Source organism: Hoplias malabaricus, chromosome 3, assembly GCF_029633855.1.
Source record: "Hoplias malabaricus isolate fHopMal1 chromosome 3, fHopMal1.hap1, whole genome shotgun sequence".
In the NCBI taxonomy this organism is placed as follows: domain Eukaryota; kingdom Metazoa; phylum Chordata; class Actinopteri; order Characiformes; family Erythrinidae; genus Hoplias; species Hoplias malabaricus.
This window is the reverse complement of record NC_089802.1, coordinates 39,661,281-39,679,236: the sequence shown is the minus strand read 5'-3', so window position 1 is coordinate 39,679,236 and position 17,956 is coordinate 39,661,281. Positions and strand designations below refer to the sequence as shown.

Sequence of the window (17,956 nt, the reverse complement as noted above, 5' to 3'; positions counted from 1 at the left end):
TCAGACATATCTAAAATATTTTTGATCTCTGACCCCATATATAAGAGGATTGAGAAGCCTTGGAAAAATATTAGAGAATAAATAAGTACAGAATAAAATTGCGCTTCTATTTTTAGGAAACAATGGCAAGAAAAAATTGTTTATAGATGGAGCAAAATAGGCGAGCATGCAGAGAAAAGGAGCTGTAGGCCATGAAGCAAAATTGTGTTCCGAGCTTTTCTAGCAGAAACCTGATCAGATGTTGCAGCTTTTGCAGCCTGAAGAACTTTGAGAAAAAAGGGATGGGTTTATTCACCAACAAAATGAAAATATCCACAAGTGCAGGAACAACGTTCAGAAGCCAGATCAGTCCGATGAGAATGTAGGTTCTGTTCACTGAACACAGCTGAGTGTGATGAAGTGGTTTGCAGATGGCAATGTAGCGTTCTATAGCCATTCCAGCAAGATTCAGAGGAGAGTTGTCTGAAGTTGTTGCAGCAAACAGAAGCAGGACACTACAGACAGTGATATTTAAAAGAGGTACAGTGTAAGCCAGGGAATGTAGACTCACTGAAAAAAAGAGCATAATTATGTCATTTATGACAAGGTGAATGTACAAAATGTATCTCGGGTCAGTGTAGAAAACTGAATTTTTAAAAAAAGCAAACACAAATATCCCATTGATGTAAGTAATGAAAACATCAGCCACAATACAATGTTTCAAAAAAGCATCTTCAAAAGAATCCCGGCTGAAGTTCATTCTCTCGGTAATCAAGTTCTTTCTGTTCTTTAGCTTATGTTCAAAGTTTAAATCATCCTTTTAAACCATACTAGTAAAAGGATGGCAAAATGTAACAAAAGGATATAAGTTGTCAATGTCATCTCCAGCAAAGACTTCAGCACTTGGGTCACTCCTATTTTATACTGTGTTTTAGACTGATTTACTGTGCCTTTTTTCCCTTGTGGTGCTGACACCAGCAGTCAGACCAAATGTTAATATCAACATTTAGTACAAACACAAAGCAATGTACAAAAGCTTCTCATTCAGTTTAGATATATCTCTTTGTCCAGATAACAGTCCCTGGAGTTTTACAGAAAATGTCCAGTATTGGCTTGTTCAGTTTTGGAATAAACTTCACTTTATATCATACCGTGTCTTTATTATTGCATCCTATTTCTCTCTATTTCAGTTTTGATACAAGTCTTCAGCTACTCAACAGTCCATGATGGCCATTGTCTGATTTTCCACTTAATGGTTCTGCATGGCGTATGAGACAACTCTGTAGTGCAGACAGGCTGGTCAAGTGCAGGCACTCAGTCTATGAAGCCATGTTGTTGTAGAACATACAAAATGAGGCCTGGCATAAACATGCACTTCTTGGAAAAGGGGTTGTTGTGATGGCAACTTATATCTCTCTAAAGACACAATGCCTTCATATTAATGTAAAAACACACTCGCCATACCATGAGAGATTTGGGCATTTACCCCTGTAGCGGATAACAGTCTGGATGCCAGTTTAAAAAAAACAAGTTGAAACATAGACTCATCTGACCAGAACACACATTTCTACTGCAGTTCTGTATAGAATTGCTCTGTGGCTTACTTATGATTTCATTTTTACTGAAGGTGTAAAGTTTTATCACATAGTTAATGAATTACTGCTTTATTATATAATATTATATATGTTATATTTTAAATATATATCATATTTGGAGGGAAAATGGTGAGCTGTGTGTTCAAGCCCTGCCTTTGGTGACATCCTGGGAGAAGTTTATACTTGCTATATTGTTAAAGAACCATTGTTACATATCTCAATATTTTTTGTTCTGGCACCTTGTGTGATTGTGGATACTTAATAATGCTGTTGCCATTAGGCCAGTTGTGCTCATAAAAAGAAAAATTATTTTGTTTAAATTTTTCATAGTTTTTTTACTTGTTATCGTTAAATAAAACCCAGGTCAATAATTGGTATATATGGTGACCACCTGCTATGAATTGTTTAGAACCATTACTAGCCCCAAAAGGGGAGCTGATGGTCAGCACTGCAAGAACAGCAAGGCAGAGAGAAGGCAGTTCATCACATTGGAGTGAACACAGAGCTCAACTGTGGTGGCAGATTGTAGATGCACAGATGCCTAGATGGTGACAGGGTAGTGTCAGAGAAGAGGAAGTGTTTGAATGGATGAATTGAAATTGAGGAAGACAAGAGGTGGCATTGGGTGCCTGGAGTGCCAGACAGGAGACTGACATAGCCTGAGGAAAGTGCACAAGCTAGAGATAGGGGCTGGGAGCAGTGTGGCTGCAAAGGGGCGAGGTCAAGTTGAAGGCCTACAGCAGCTGGAGGACAGTGTGTGAGCTATAACATGAAGGTGTTGTGTGCTTGCTAGGGGAGAGATAGGGATGAAGGTCCTCAGTAGCACAAGCTAGAAAGAGGCTGTGATGGGAAAGGATGGGACAAATTTCCACAGCAGTACTTGAGGAGGAAAAGTAGACCCTGGGAGCAGTGTAGCTGCAAAGGGGAGAAGCAGGGACAAAGATCTGATGCAGGTGAGACCACAAGCCATACAGTAGGCAAGGAAAGGCAAGGCAAGTTTATTTATAGAGCACCTTTCATACAAAAGCAAAGTGCTTTACAGAAAAAAAAAACAGTTAAATTAAAAGCCAGAATAAAAATCATAAAAGTCCAATAAAACAATTACATAAAAAGAGTAAAATGATTAAATGATTAATAATGATTAAAATAATTTAAAATGATACAATAAAAGAAAACAGAATTACAGAATTAAATTGCAGAGTATTTTAAACTGAGCTGTAGCTGCTCAAACAGGAATGTTTTAAGACTTGATTTAAAAGTGTCTAAAGTCAATGTTTTTCTAATATTCTCAGTCGGCTCGTTCCATTTAAGAGCGGCATGTTTAGTTTTGACCTGAGGCAGGACTAACTGACTAGTAAGATCTGAGAGCTCTGCATGGCTCATATCTCTGTAGAAGATCTGATAAATACACTGGTCCTACCCCATTAAGACATTTATAGTCCTTTAAGTCTATTCTGTAACAGACTGGTATCCAGTGTAAGGATTTGAAGATGGGAGGGATGTGATTTCTTCTTTTGCTCTGAGTGAGACTCTGGCAGATGCATTTTGAATCAGCTGAAGCTGTTTAATGGCCTTTTTTGAAATCAGTCCTGCTAGAAATAAAAGCATAGATACGTTTTTCCAGGTCTCCAGTAGCTGCTGGGTGCTATGAAGGAAGGTCCACAGCAGCCTCTGAGGAGAGAACACAAGCTATAAGGGGTAGGCGGGGGACAGCGCAGCCTCAAATGAAGGGGTTTGGATGAACGTCCACAGCAGGTGAGACAATGAGCTGTAAAGAAGAGGCATGGTTAATTGTGGCCGTAAAGGTGGTGGGTTGGGATAAAAGTCCACAACTGCACTTGAAACTGAGAGCATGAATTAGATGGCTAGAGAGCGGGAGCAGCATGGTAACAGATAGAAGCATAGCGGAGGGCTAGGGGACAAGAGTCTGCAGCAGAACATAAAAAGAGAAAGCATGCCCAATAAACAATTAGCCGTTGATTCAACATTGAAATAACGTAATGACTGCCATCTAATCAACGTTCTCTTAAGGTTGAAAATGAAAGTTGAAAAGACGTCCAAATACAGACATTGAAAAGACGACTATTAGACGTATTTTGGACATCCATTGACGTTATCAATTGGTCACCACTTAACTAACTTATTAAGAGGGATTTTGGACGTCCATCGACGTTTAAAATATGTCCTTTACGGACAGTCTACTTTTAGACCTATTTTGCACGTCCAGGGACGTTCCTTGTTTACTAGGTGGGCTGTAAAGTTAGAGGCTGGGTATGGCACCCTAATGAGATGATGAGATGAGAGAGATTCCACAACAAGGAAGCCATACAGCTTGAAGAAGGCATTGATCACCCAGAACACTGGGCAAGAGGAAGCTCCACAGCAGCACCTGCGGAGGTAGCGCAAGCTACAATGTTTGAGGCAGGCCATGGTGGCAGCTGTAAGGGGGCGAGTGTGGGATGATGAAGGGAGCGGTTGGGATGAGTAGAGACAAATAATGTGAGGAAGAACATAGAGGATAGGAGAGACAGAAGAGGGAGAGCAGAGAGACGCTGCATCTAAATGGGTTCAATACTTGTGCTGACTCATGTCAGAATGAATGCTTTAATATGCTGCCAAAACATCTGTTCCCATATTTTAAAAAAATGATCATCTTGGTGAGCACTGTAGTGAAAGTAGTGCCCTAGTAATGTGCAGAAATACTGCAGATTCCAAGCCTGTTTTTACTGCAGCCTATATAAAAACATTAATTTCAAATGCAGCATTCTTAGGCACCGAAATGTGAGACAACAAAGACAATGAGGCATCAAGGCTAATGCCTTCCAGTGCAGACACAACCAGGAAGATTAATAGGAAGATAAGAAAGAAAAATGCTGAGCTAAAGCAGGAGGTGTTTGAAGTGGGCCGAGGAGGTCATGACCTTATAGCATTGCTGTGAGGGGGATCCATACACTGGCAGAGGTGAGTGACGAGGAGAAAGTTCCCCTCATTAGTTGAATTAGTTCCGGAGAAGCAGAGTCTGTGTGAATGCTGGTGTTGCAGAGCTTGGACCATGACAATGGCTGATTGGATTCCCCAAGCATAAGGCAGGGTTTAACTCAGGAGGCTGGTTTCAGAGGGAGGAGTAGAAGCAGAAGAAAGCTGAGACCATGCACAAATCCCAAGCTTAACTTCAGTTAAGCAAATGGAAAAAGGTCTATTTGGTAAGAGTATAAAAGGAAAAAAAAAATTACATTTTGTTTTTCATTTATTTGATACTTATGTATAATTCCATGTTGGTGAATGCCTCAAAGTTGACAAGGCAGGCATAGTTCACTTTCAGAGCACCTGTAAATCCAAACTCAGTTAACAAAGAATTTCTAGGTGAAATACTTCTTCAAAGACCCACCCACCCATGAAAACGATGTCAGAAAATGTAAAGCTCCCTAAAAAAAAATCTGATTCCAGAAGCGAAAAAGATAAAAAAAGAAAGAAAGCATACAAATAAAATCTAAGCAAAGATCCAAAGAAAATAACTATCAAGTACATAATGAAGACCCTTAAAAATGTTTTCTGCCATAAAACTCAAAATGAAAGGATTTAATGCAAAATATACTGAAGCATAAAACCTGAGCTCATATTCATACAGCTGTTCCTCTCTTATTCATTATAACTTTAACTAATTAGAACAGATCCGAACTCCAATTCAGGGAAGTTTTTTTTTCAGATCTTGGTGTACAAATGCAGAAACAAATGGAGTATTAGGAACAGGTTATCCGTTTGCATGTTGTAGCATTACTTAAATATTGGAAGCCAGTCATTTACAAAGCTTAGATATGGTACAAACCAAAACCACAGTGAGTAGCTCACAGTGTAATCCACAAAACAGTGACATTTCTGTGTCAAAGTTCTACAAAAGCAAAAATAAATCTGCAAGCAAAATTTTTTAATCAAAATCAGAAAGTATAGTGAATACAAAACAGAAAAAAATAGCAAAATTCTATTTTTAAAAATGTTTTTACCTAAAAATTCAATTACCCTATTAGTTTATGATGCTTATTTTCATCTGCATTTCGCCAGTCGTTACTTTCATTTTTTGGGGTATTTTTTTATTTTTCCAATAAGGACTTTGTTTCTTGAATCTCATTTTGCCTCTGACTTTTGGAACCCTTTGATATGTGTGGGTCTTAGAAGAAGGCATTCAGCTTGAATTCCCATTGGTCACTGATCCTGGACTGGGTGTTGTTCAGAATACTCCTCTAGAACAGAGCTATGCTCACCCTGCCAGCTTTCAAGCATTTTCAAACACACACACATCAAACACACACACACACATTATATATGTAATATATACACATTTATATACACATTTATATGTTTATGTCATTGATGACAAGACGAACATACAGAATGTATCTTGATTCAACATAGAAACTGGATGCCTAAAAAAGGCAAAATACAAAAATCCCATTGATGTATGTTATGATGATGCCTAGTCCAACTGCAACAAAGTTTTTCATAAAAGCATCTTCAAAAGAATCCCGGCTTGAGTTCATTCTCTCATTAATCAAATATTTCTAGTCTTTAGGTTATTTCTTTACAAATTTTAGAAATTTCTAATCCTTTTGTCGAAATCTATATTAGAGAAAGGACCATAAAAAAAGGGTCATTGTGGTCTTCAGCACTTGTGAAGCTCATGAATTTATACTGTGTTTAAGGCTCTGTAATTGTGCCTTGCTTTTAGCCTGTGGTGCTGAAGAGAGCAGCCAAACAAAGATGATAACTTGACATTTAGCACAAACACTTCTGGAACCTAGGGTAACAAAATTTCTCATGAAGACAAGATAATGTACTTAATGTACCATTTATTTTTTTTTACGATATTTTTAAACATATTTTTTACATGTATTTATCCAGAGAGCAGTGCAGCATGATTTGCAAAATTACCCTTATTCAAGGAAAGGAAAATTTATAGGATGAAAAATAATCAAGTATATCACCGTTGTTCTAAGGTTCATTCCTTATGACATTTCCACACAATTTGAAGGGCAATCATCTTTAAATGATGTAGAAAATAAAATGTGACAAAAATTTCTGCAAATATTTAACATGTTTTCCAAATTGAAACAAATATAAATTTAATAGAGACCATTATAGTAATCAATCCTATTTAAAATAAATATGTGGATGAGGCCTGCTCTAGATACTCTCTAATCTGATTGATTTTCTTAAGGTGACAATATGCTGATCTGGTAACTGGTTTAACAGCTGAGATCTGAGTCCATTAGTACACCAAGTTTATGAGCTTGTTCTGTAGGTTTAAGGGGTCTAAAGTCCAGATACACAGCTAATCTGTGCCTATAATTGCAGTTCCCAAAAATAAGTATCTGTGTTTTGAATTTATTCAGCTGCAGAAAGCTGTGTCCCATCCTGTTAGTCTTGTGCTCAAGGCATTTAGACAATGAGGCAATGGGACCATATGGGACCAGTTGGAATCATAGTTTGGGCCAAGTAAACCTGAGAATTATCTGCATAGCTGTGATATTACAGCACAATGTCTTGTAGAATCCAGCCATGAGAAAGAATGTATAAAATTAAATAGGAGTGGACCATGGATTGAACCCTTGCTGCATTTTTTAGTCATTATAGTTTGGTGGAGGAGGCAGCATGCTTTTGTGGAATGCATTCAACAGAACTCTGGGCTCTTCCTGACTCACTATCTCCACTTCATTTACATTTACATCAGAACAGAACATTTAAACCACAGCCCAATGCAAGCAAGCAAAAGGTGACAGACAAGCTGGATTTAGCAATATGGCCTTTATTGTTTGTCTAATATTTTCAATCTTGTTGTTAAAAAAGTCCATAAAAGCATTGCTGGTGTGAATTGCTGGAATCTGTGGCTCAATAGCTGCCTGATTGCTTTTTAAGTTTAGAGTTTAGTACTCTAGGATTGTCTTTATTATTTTCAGTCAGTGAGCATAGATGTCTGTGAGGAGTTGGTGTGTTCTCCCTGTGTCCACGTGGGTTTCTGCCGGGTGCTCAGGTTTCCTCCCACAGTCCAAAAACACATGTTGGTAGGTGGATTTGCAACTCAAAAATGACCATAGGTGTGAGTGTGTGTGTTGCCCTGTGAAGGACTGGCGCCCCCAGGGTGTAATCCCGCCTTGCACCCAATGATTCCAGGTAGGCTCTGGACCCACCGTGACCCTGAATTGGATAAGCGGTTACAGATAATGGATGGATGGATGGAGGATATATGTGCTGAACATGCATTGACAAGTGCCATCCTTTTTTCTATAAATTTAGTCGACTGCCATTTCCGCTCTAATTTTCTTACAGTTTGTTTTAAGGTGAGTTTTTCTTCATTATACCAGGGAGCATGTTTTTGATGTTGTCACTTTTTATGCTTAAGTGGTGCTACACTTTCTAAAGTTGATCGATGTGTATTTTTAAATAGTCAGTTAGTCTGTCTAGCTCCAGTGTGTCTGATGGGCTACTGACTGGGGTCAATAAATCAGTGATGTTTTCAATATATTTAGGGGCTGTAGATGGGGTTTGTAAGCACTCTAGATAGTAACATAGGCCTGTACTTTTTTTATAATCTAAACTATGTTCGTATGAAAGTTAGATGTCTGAGACTGTGGAAGACTGAGGGAGTATATTTAGTCTTTTTTTTTGTGTTAGTGCCCAGGGTCAAAACCAGGTTTAGTGTGTGATTACTATGCACATATTTTTGGCCGGTAGGAGTGGCTTGGTTTAGTGCTAAATATTCATCATTTCTGACCAAAGTTTCACTAAGGCATAAAACATTAAATATCGAATCCATTATACTTTCATTTATAATGACTGCTTTAGAGATAAGGGCTCTTATATTGAGTAGGCTGAACTTTGGATTTAAGGGGATGATACTGCGTTCTATTTCTGTTGGTTTAATAGTGATTAGGTTAGTGGGGCATGCTGTTTGATATTTTCTGTGTTTAAGTTTGATTCAGGGGACAGATACAGTCTTGATACTGTATCAAATGTTTATATTTCTTAGAGCAAGCATTGTAGAAACATCTTCCACCTTACTATGGGCAGACAAATGGCCATTGTCTGTAAGTGTATCATTAAAATCACTTATAATCTTCTGTTATATTACTTATACATTGAGAAAATACTTATACTGTTATATCTACTACACATATGATCATGTATCTGATAATCTACTTGCCTGGTTGTGCGGGTGGGTAGGATAAATCAGGCCTGGTGTAGAATATCCTCGAAGTTCCCAGAGAAACCTGCAGAACCTAGGGTGAAGCCCATCCCGGCGGTAGAGAGCAGGATGCTCCAAAAACAGTGGGTCCCAAAAAAGTGGTTGACGTAGTCTATGTTGACAGTGTCACACCACACCCGGAGCAAGGAGTGGAGTGTGAAGAGCCTGCTATATGTCACACATCCTCATCTGTACTATAACAGATCAGAACACCTACTCAGAAAAGCATTGTTAGTACATGCTTGGTCTACAAATGCAGAAACAGCTTTTGCACTTTTTTAGCATTAGTAAAAAATAGGAATACAAATGTTTACAAAGGACAGATACAAAGGACAGTACAAATCAAACTTAGTGAGTATATCTCAGTGTAATATTATTGCAAATAGAGATGTTTGGTACAGTGCCAAATTCAAATATAATGTCCCTGTCAAAAAAAACCTTGAATAATTTAAAGTTTGAAACGGCTAGCAGTCATCTTCAAATTCTGACCTGTCAAATACTGTCAAATGCAGAACAAACTGACATATGGAAATGGTTCAAAATTGTATTGTATTATATTAAACCCCGACTGGGGTGTCCCTTTTCTACATTGTGTATTTTCAGAAAAAAAAAAAACATATTATTCAGATAATGGAAATAATTTATAAATTTTGCACATTGCAAAAATAATATAAAACATGAACATTATTAATACCAGAACAACTTAAACTGCAAATCGTAACTGCTTGTCTTTTACCACTGAGACGAAATCAGTTTTCATCTAAAGCATTGGCTTAAACATACACTCACAGATCTTATAAATTCATAAAATCACATGCCAGTATTATTTGACTCAGACTTAGAAATATGTTTTAAGACTTTATTAAATTTGGTTCAGTCTTTGAGAAAAACTGACTGCATGTTAAATACATTCGGACATATCTAAAATATTTTTGATCCCTGACCCCATATATAAGAGGACTGAGAAGCCTTGGAAAAATATTAGACAATAAATAAGTACTGAATAAAATTGTGCCTCTATTATTAGGAAACAATGCCAAGAAAAAATTGTTTATAAATGGTGTAACATAGGCAAGCATGCAGAGAAGGAGCTGTAGGCCATGAAGCAAAATAGTGTTCCGAGCTTTTCTAGCAGAAACCTGATCAGATGTTGCAGCTTTTGCAGCCTGAAGAACTTTGACGTAAGTAAAGACTAGTGTCATCCAAACACATGATAAATAAAGAGCACTGACAAAGATGGCTCTCATGACATGCTGATTTGATCCATAAAGATTATTGCTATAGCAAGTAAGTGACATTGAGAAAAAAGGGATGGGTTTATTCATCAACAAAATGAAAATATCCACAAGTGCAGGAACAAAGTTCAGAAGCCAGATCAGTCCGATGAGAATGTAGGTTCTGTTCACTGAACACAGCTGAGTGTGATGCAGTGGTTTGCAGATGGCAATGTAGCGTTCTATAGCCATTCCAGCAAGATTCAGAGGAGAGTTGTCTGAAGTTGTTGTAGCAAACAGAAGCAGAACACTACAGACTGCAACATTCAAAAGAGGTACAGTGTAAGCCAGAAAATGTAGACTCACTGAAAAAAAGAGCATAATTATGTCATTTATGACAAGGTGAACGTACAAAATGTATCTCGGGTCAGTGTAGAAAACTGAATTTATAAAAAAAGCAAACACAAATATCCCATTGATGTAAGTAATGAAGACACCAAGTCCAGCCACAATTAAATGTTTCACAAAAACATCTTCAAAAGAGACCCTGCTTGAATTCATTCTCTTGCTAATCAAGTCCTTTCTGTTCTTTAGCCTATGTTCAAATTTGAAATAATCCTTTTAAACCATACTAGTAAAAGGATGTCAAAATGTAACACAAGGATATAAGCTGTAAATATTGTCTCCAGCAAAGACTACAGCACTTGGGTCAATCCTATTTTATACTGCGTTTTAGGCTCTGTTACTGTGACTTGTTTCCCTTGTGGTGCTGTTTCATCAGTAGTCACACCAAGATAATAACAGCATTTAGTAGAAACACAAAGCAATGTGCAAAAGCTTCTCATTCATTTGATTTATATCTCATTGTCCAGATAACAGTCCCTGGAGTTTTACAGAAAAAATGTCCATTATTGGTTTGTTCAATTTTAGAATAAACTTCACTTTATATCTTACTGTGTCTTTATTATTGCATCCTAGTCCTCTCAATTTCAGTTTTGATTCTGTTCTACCCCCCAAGTATGTTTTTCTAAAATGTATTTTGTGTTATCTTGTATTTTCACTGTGCACTCGAAATTATGGCATAATGATTTGAGGAGGAACAAATAACAGAAATGGGTTAATCACCAGGCAATTAGGAGCTTAGTACAGCTCAGTTCAGGGGTACTATACAAGCAACTGCATTGCTAGAGTGCTGTGTATAGCCACATTTTCAGAGCTGATGAAACATGTACTGTGTTATATTTTCAGGTGAGCAGAGTTGTATTAGAGTAGTGAATACTGGTTCTAAATGATCGAGTCATTGGAGTTGCGAATGTCAGATATACACTACCTATATAAGTGAATGTGAATGTGCAACCGAAGGAACCAGCACCACTTAACACAGCAGGGGAAGAGTTAACCACTTGTATCAGTGCCTCAAATGAGTAGCCGTAATCTTTGAGAGACACAGTGTGTTGTGCTAATGAAATAAGTTAGAAAACTCTCTGTGATAGCGTTCTGTAATCGTCTAGGAATTATTCAATTGTGTTGAGTAATATTTTATGTCTGGAAGGCTCCGGAATAACCTTAGTACAGCTCAGCTCAGGGGTCCTATACAAGCGACTGCATTGCTATTGTGCTGTGTATAGCCACATTTTCAGAGCTGATGAAACATGTACTGTGTTATGTTTTCAGTGAACCCGTGAAGAAGTAAACGTTTTAAACTTCACACACGTATGAAGACTCCTCATTTCCCTTCATGGGTGTAACAAATTTGGTGGCCCGTATGGGGAGGTTTGTCTAATACAAGACAGCAAGGGGGTTCAAGCCAAGAAAGCGCGCCGCTGCAAGACCATCGCTGCACGTGTAGCAGGTAGAGCTGTCACTGGGCCATTAGTTATTTTTGGGCTTGGGCAGCCACCGTAGTTGAGGAGCAGTCTGAGAATGAGTGGGCTGGCAAGCTGCATCAAGGTACGAATTCCATTCTTTTAGTTAGGCTGGTGAATGTTTTAGTTATAGATGGGTTTAAGGGCTTGAGGCACAGAGGGTATGTGTGCTTAGCACGTGGCTAGCTTTATCCCACCTATTATGACGGTTTTATATTTTTATGATTAAAATGCTCCTTTTATTAGGTGCTCTGGGGTGTCACCATTGGAGGAGGCCCAGGTGGTGTGTAGCAGAGCTTCTCCTAGTCTGCTGCTGTTTTGCCTGGTGGATACATTGTGGGGTCGAACCACTTTTATCTTGTTTTATCTGGTTGTTTCTTTTATTTTGAAAATATCCACAAGTGCAGGAACAAAGTTCAGAAGCCAGATCAGTCCGATGAGAATGTAGGTTCTGTTCACTGAACACAGCTGAGTGTGATGCAGTGGTTTGCAGATGGCAATGTAGCGTTCTATAGCCATTCCAGCAAGATTCAGAGGAGAGTTGTCTGAAGTTGTTGTAGCAAACAGAAGCAGAACACTACAGACTGCAACATTCAAAAGAGGTACAGTGTAAGCCAGAAAATGTAGACTCACTGAAAAAAAGAGCATAATTATGTCATTTATGACAAGGTGAACGTACAAAATGTATCTCGGGTCAGTGTAGAAAACTGAATTTATAAAAAAAGCAAACACAAATATCCCATTGATGTAAGTAATGAAGACACCAAGTCCAGCCACAATTAAATGTTTCACAAAAACATCTTCAAAAGAGACCCTGCTTGAATTCATTCTCTTGCTAATCAAGTCCTTTCTGTTCTTTAGCCTATGTTCAAATTTGAAATAATCCTTTTAAACCATACTAGTAAAAGGATTTTTAGTTATAGATGGTTTAAGGGCTTGAGGCACAGAGGGTATGTGTGCTTAGCACGTGGCTAGCTTTATCCCACCTATTATGACGGTTTTATATTTTTATGATTAAAATGCTCCTTTTATTAGGTGCTCTGGGGTGTCACCATTGGAGGAGGCCCAGGTGGTGTGTAGCAGAGCTTCTCCTAGTCTGCTGCTGTTTTGCCTGGTGGATACATTGTGGGGTCGAACCACTTTTATCTTGTTTTATCTGGTTGTTTCTTTTATTTTGATTATTTGCCCTGGTGGGTTTTCTTATTTGTTTGTTATTGAGTTCTTTTGTTTTTCTATGGCCTTTTAAATTAACCCTTTTATTTTGGTTATTATTTTGGATTGCGTTTGGGCTGTGGGTATTACAGTCCTTTTAAGCATGTGATCTGCCTGTTTTACATAATTTTGTATTTTACATGTTCTTGCAGAGGAACCTGGTACACGAGTGTCCCTTTGGTTGACTGGTTATCCTTTTTGGACATTTCTTTCCTTTTTCCTGGGCACTTGATCTGCTGTGTGTGGAGTCACTACCCCAAGAGGGTTCTTTTTGGTAACCTGTGTGTTTGGGTTGTTTAGTCTCTAGTATTGGAACTCTGTATAGGAGAGCGTCTGTTTGAACCCAGTTAAAATGTATTTAAATGGTGGGATCATTATGCTGAGCCAATCTAGTTAATAACCTTGTTGGGGTTATTTTCAGTAGTGAATAGGTAAAACCCCACTGTATTCTTTTGTGTTTTATTTTTTTTAACTTATTAATAAAATTGTTATTTTAAATGTTGTATGACAACTGGGAGTAAATGACTTTGTACGCTGAACTCCATTTTGTGTCTCTTCCCATTTCAGAACATACCTGTTTGCCTTTGGGAAAGTACTTGGGGTTATTTCCTAGGGTGAAACTCCCTAGGTGTCATAATCGGGCTCACACTAATCTAAGCACTAGCCAAGGCCACACACGGAGAGAATGGATCTGGAAGAGAAGGCAGAGTTAATTTCTCAGAAACTGTGACTACTGCAACAGGAGCAGCTGAGAGAGGTGTGTTTCAAGGCTAAAATACACACAGGCAATGTCACAACAAGGCGAGTGTTAGTTAAACTCCTAAGAATCTATAGATAATGCATTTAAGCAGGAAGAGTAGGACGTGGTTAAACAGTATCTCACTTCACTGTTGCAAATGATCGATCCACATGAAAGTCCAGTTAATGTGGAAGAGAGAGAAAACACAGACTCACCCCAGAGTGTACCCAGTACAGGGGAAGATGTAAACTTTCTCCAGAAGTATTCACTGCTTCAGCTCAGTAATCAAGCTTTACAAGAGGAAGTGAATTGACTCAATGAAAGAATCAAGAGTATACCCTCCAGCCAGTTGAACTTGTTGACACCTCATACAAACTGACTACCAGAAGTGACAATGAGGAGGGAATTTAAAATTAGTGGTCAGATTGGAGAGAAGGGCCAAAAAGACAAACTCTCAAACACCAACTTGATGCACCAGATTGACAGAGGACTAAACAAAGGGTACAGTGAAGAAGAAACTATCGAAGCAGGGATTAAAGCAATCAGTCCAGGGTTGAACATTTGTGATATGCTAGAAATCAAGAGTGATCTCACCCTCCACCAACTTAAGACAATATTGAAATGCCACTTCAAAGAAGATAGCCCTACTGATCTGTACCGCAGATTGGTGAACATTGATCAGGATGTCCGTGAATCCCCTCAAAACTTTCTATTCAGAGCCACTGAGTTAAAGGAGAGGTTAATGCTTGCATTGAAAGAGAGTGATAGTGATGAGCAGTATAGCCCTGAGCTTATTCAGAAGAAATTCTTAAGGTCAGTAAACACTGGCTCATCACTCATTAGTGATCATATACAAATCCTTCAACAGAACCACGGGGTTGGCACAACAATGCCGGGGGTCCAGGAACAGTCTGCTGAGGTTGTGAAATCAAAAATATGTAGACCATCCGCTACAGTGGGAACAAGAGACACTGAGCTTTATGAAATGGTTACACTGCTAAGGGAGGAAGTGGCTGAGATGAGAAAGTGCTTCAGAAACTTCCAAGGCTCCATCCACCCAGGGAAAGGAAATATTTCAAGAGGATGCCACAACTGTAAAGAAGAGGGAAGTGGTGATAAGTGTGATCACTGTTTCAGGTGCGTGCACTCTGGACATTTATTGAGGGGTTGTAGGGGGGAAAATGAATTAGCAGGAAAACCTCACAACTTCAACGTAGCTTCTAGTACAGTAGCCGATCCATTATCATCAAGCTATATAAGCCAGGATAATAATGTACAGGAGTATCAGGGTGAGCAGGGTCAACAGAGTGGGACAGAACAAGACCAATCTTTAAAAGATACTAAAACCAGGGGCACCACAAATGTTGGCCACCTCTCCCTACACCGACAGGCAAAATTACAAGCCCTGATCGGACAAAAATGTATGGTAGACTGCTTCTTCGATGGTGTAGCAACACAAGCACTGTGGGATACAGGGTCACAGGTCACCATCATCAATAACCAGTGGAGAAAGGCGTCTTTCCCACACATTAAATTGCATAATATAGATGAGCTTCTTGGTAAAAATGAGACCCTCATTGGTAGAGCTGCAAACCAAACACCCATACCCTTCTCAGGATGGCTGGAGCTTAGGTTCCAGCTTCAGTCAAGGAGGAGCCTCCAGCTAGAGTTGCTGGTGCCAGTGCTAGTTTCTAATGAGCTAGGAGTTGCGGAACCACCAATCATTGGCTACAATGTGATTGAGCACTTGATGATCAAGGGCATTGAGAGTCTGCCTGGCGTGACTGCCAAAGTGGTGAGTGATGCTTTTTCCATTGACTGTAAAAAGCATAGGTACTGCTGCAACTAGTATGCTTTAAAGAGCAGGATGATAAGGATGGAGTTGTAAGAACTGGGCGAGGGAAGTGACAGTAAATCCAGCAGGTCAGACAAGAGAAGTCAGGTGTGGTGTGAGGACAGGCCCCCTCCACACTAGGCAGGAGGTCCTGTTTGAGCCAATAAAGACCTTTAAATGGCCAGATGGAATTAGCATTGTGGAGACAGTGGTTTGCCTACAAAAAGAGCACTGGTCTAAGGTCGTTATTCCAGTCACAAGTAATAGCAGCCACAATATTCTGCTTAGCCCCCGCAGAATTCTGGGCCACCTACAGAAAGTTAAAGCAGTGTACCCAGTAGAGGCAAAACCAGTCAGTGTTGAGTCACAGGGAGCTCATGACCTGAGACAGCTTACTCCAAACCACTAAACTCCAGACCACTAAAAATCACACCCCTAAAAATACATCTACAGAAGAACAGTTGTGGGATCCACCTGTAGCTGTTGGACACTTGACATCTGAACAGCAGAGTCAGGTGAAGGAAATGCTAAGGCAGCAGTGTAGGGCTTTCTCCAGAGATGAGAACGATATTGGTTGCATCCCATCCCTACAAATGGAGATCAGATTGAAGGACACCACCCCTGTAAGTGGCACATAAACTTCTATACCTAAACCCCTCCACAGAGAAGTTAAAGAGTATTTAGAGGATCTACTAAATAAGGACTGGATTAAGCAGTCTCGGTCTCCATACTCATCCCCTGTTGTTTGTGTGTGCGAGAAGAATGGGAGTTTACGATTGTGCGTTGACTATCATGAACTTAACCAGAAGTCCATCCCAGATCGGCACCCCATCCCTCGGGTACTAGACATGCTGAACAGTCTCAGTGGTAGTACATGGTTCTCTGTTCTGGATCAAGGCAAAGCCTACCATCAAGGTTTCTTAGAGGAAAACAGTCAACCACTTACAGCCTTCATTACACCCTGGGGATTATATGAGTGGGTCCGGATTCTGTTTGGCCTATCCTCAGCTCCAGCAGAGTTCCAGCGTAGCATAGAGCAGTGCCTCTCTGGCCTGAGAGATGAGACTTGTCAGCCATACCTGGATGACAACCTTGTACATAGCAAAACCTTTGAGAATCATCTCTGTGACCTGAGGGAGGTGTTGCGTCGCTTTCAGGCACATGGTGTGAAGCTTACTGCAAAGAAATGTGAGGTGTTCAAAAATAGAGTGAAGTTCCTGGGCAGAATAGTATACATACATTCCAAATTTCTCAAGAATTGCCACTCCACTATATAGCCTGCTCTCTGCTGGGAAAATTTCCAGGAGCAAGAAGGGTAACAAAACAGTAGGTAGAGGTGGTGAAAAGCAGAAGGATGGTGACCAATTACCAGCCCGTCAGCCTATGTCCTAAACAGAACAACACCAGAAAGTCCTTGGCGAAATTATTGAATTTCTCCTGAAACCTCCTGTCCTGGGCTATCCAGACTTTGAAAAGTCATTTGTGCTCAATTGTAATGCCTCTCAGGAAGGACTCAGTGCGGTACTGTACCAAAGGCAGCAAGGGAAATTGAGGGTGATTGGTTATGGGTTCAGGACACTAATTCCACCTGAGAAGAACTACCATCTTCATTCAGGGAAGTTAGAGTTCCTGGCACTAAAATGGGCCATGTGGTGAAGGTTTCGATGTGATTATCTCAATCCCACTCCACAAACTGGTTTAGCTTAATCATAGACAGACATCAGACTGGGAAGGCCTATTAGAGCCCAGGAAGACACCAGAGTCAGTGTAAAGTTAGGATGGTTTACTGAATAACGGCTGCTCATCCACACAACTATTATTGTTCCTTTGATACAGTCTCACACCCTCTTAGGCTGACTCAGAATGTTTACAGGAGAGTATGTCAACAGGTGACTTATTATGAACATGTCTATGGATATGGCAGGTGGAATATGGGAGGCAGATATGAGGGTAATAAATAGCTGATTTGAGGATATTCTGATATGGTCTACAGAAACAAATAAAGAGAAAAGAGATTGTTCATAACTACCACATTAATACACACAATTAATTAACTAAATCCCATGCTAACCAAATACATTCCATGAACTCGTAAACACTCATGTCTAACATGAAAATATACTGCAGGCTAAACATAACTGGTTCCTGGTGAACCTTACTTCACTCGACTTAACAATGTGTTATTCCTTTCACAAGTTAACGATTACTACATAACAACATAACGACTAACTCACATAATGTCAGGCACGCATATCAGTGATAATAACTAGGTTCAGTCAGA

The 17,956-nt window shown here is 39.4% G+C and overlaps 1 protein-coding gene and 1 pseudogene across 1 annotated transcript; both read right to left on the bottom strand.

The window, feature by feature from the left end:
- On the bottom strand, nucleotides 1-6,109 carry LOC136691447 (odorant receptor 131-2-like; annotated as a pseudogene).
- A 3,553-nt stretch (nucleotides 6,110-9,662) lies between these two features.
- On the bottom strand, nucleotides 9,663-10,586 carry LOC136691446 (odorant receptor 131-2-like). Its single transcript, XM_066664006.1, has one exon. The coding sequence runs from the start codon at nucleotides 10,584-10,586 to the stop codon at nucleotides 9,663-9,665; it is 924 nt and encodes a 307-aa protein (XP_066520103.1).
- Between the last annotated feature and the right edge of the window lie 7,370 nt (nucleotides 10,587-17,956).

Excerpts from the sequence above, each read along its gene's own strand:
- LOC136691446 (XM_066664006.1), bottom strand. The coding sequence starts at position 10,586 with ATGAATTCAAGCAGGGTCTCTTTTGAAGATGTTTTTGTGAAACATTTA.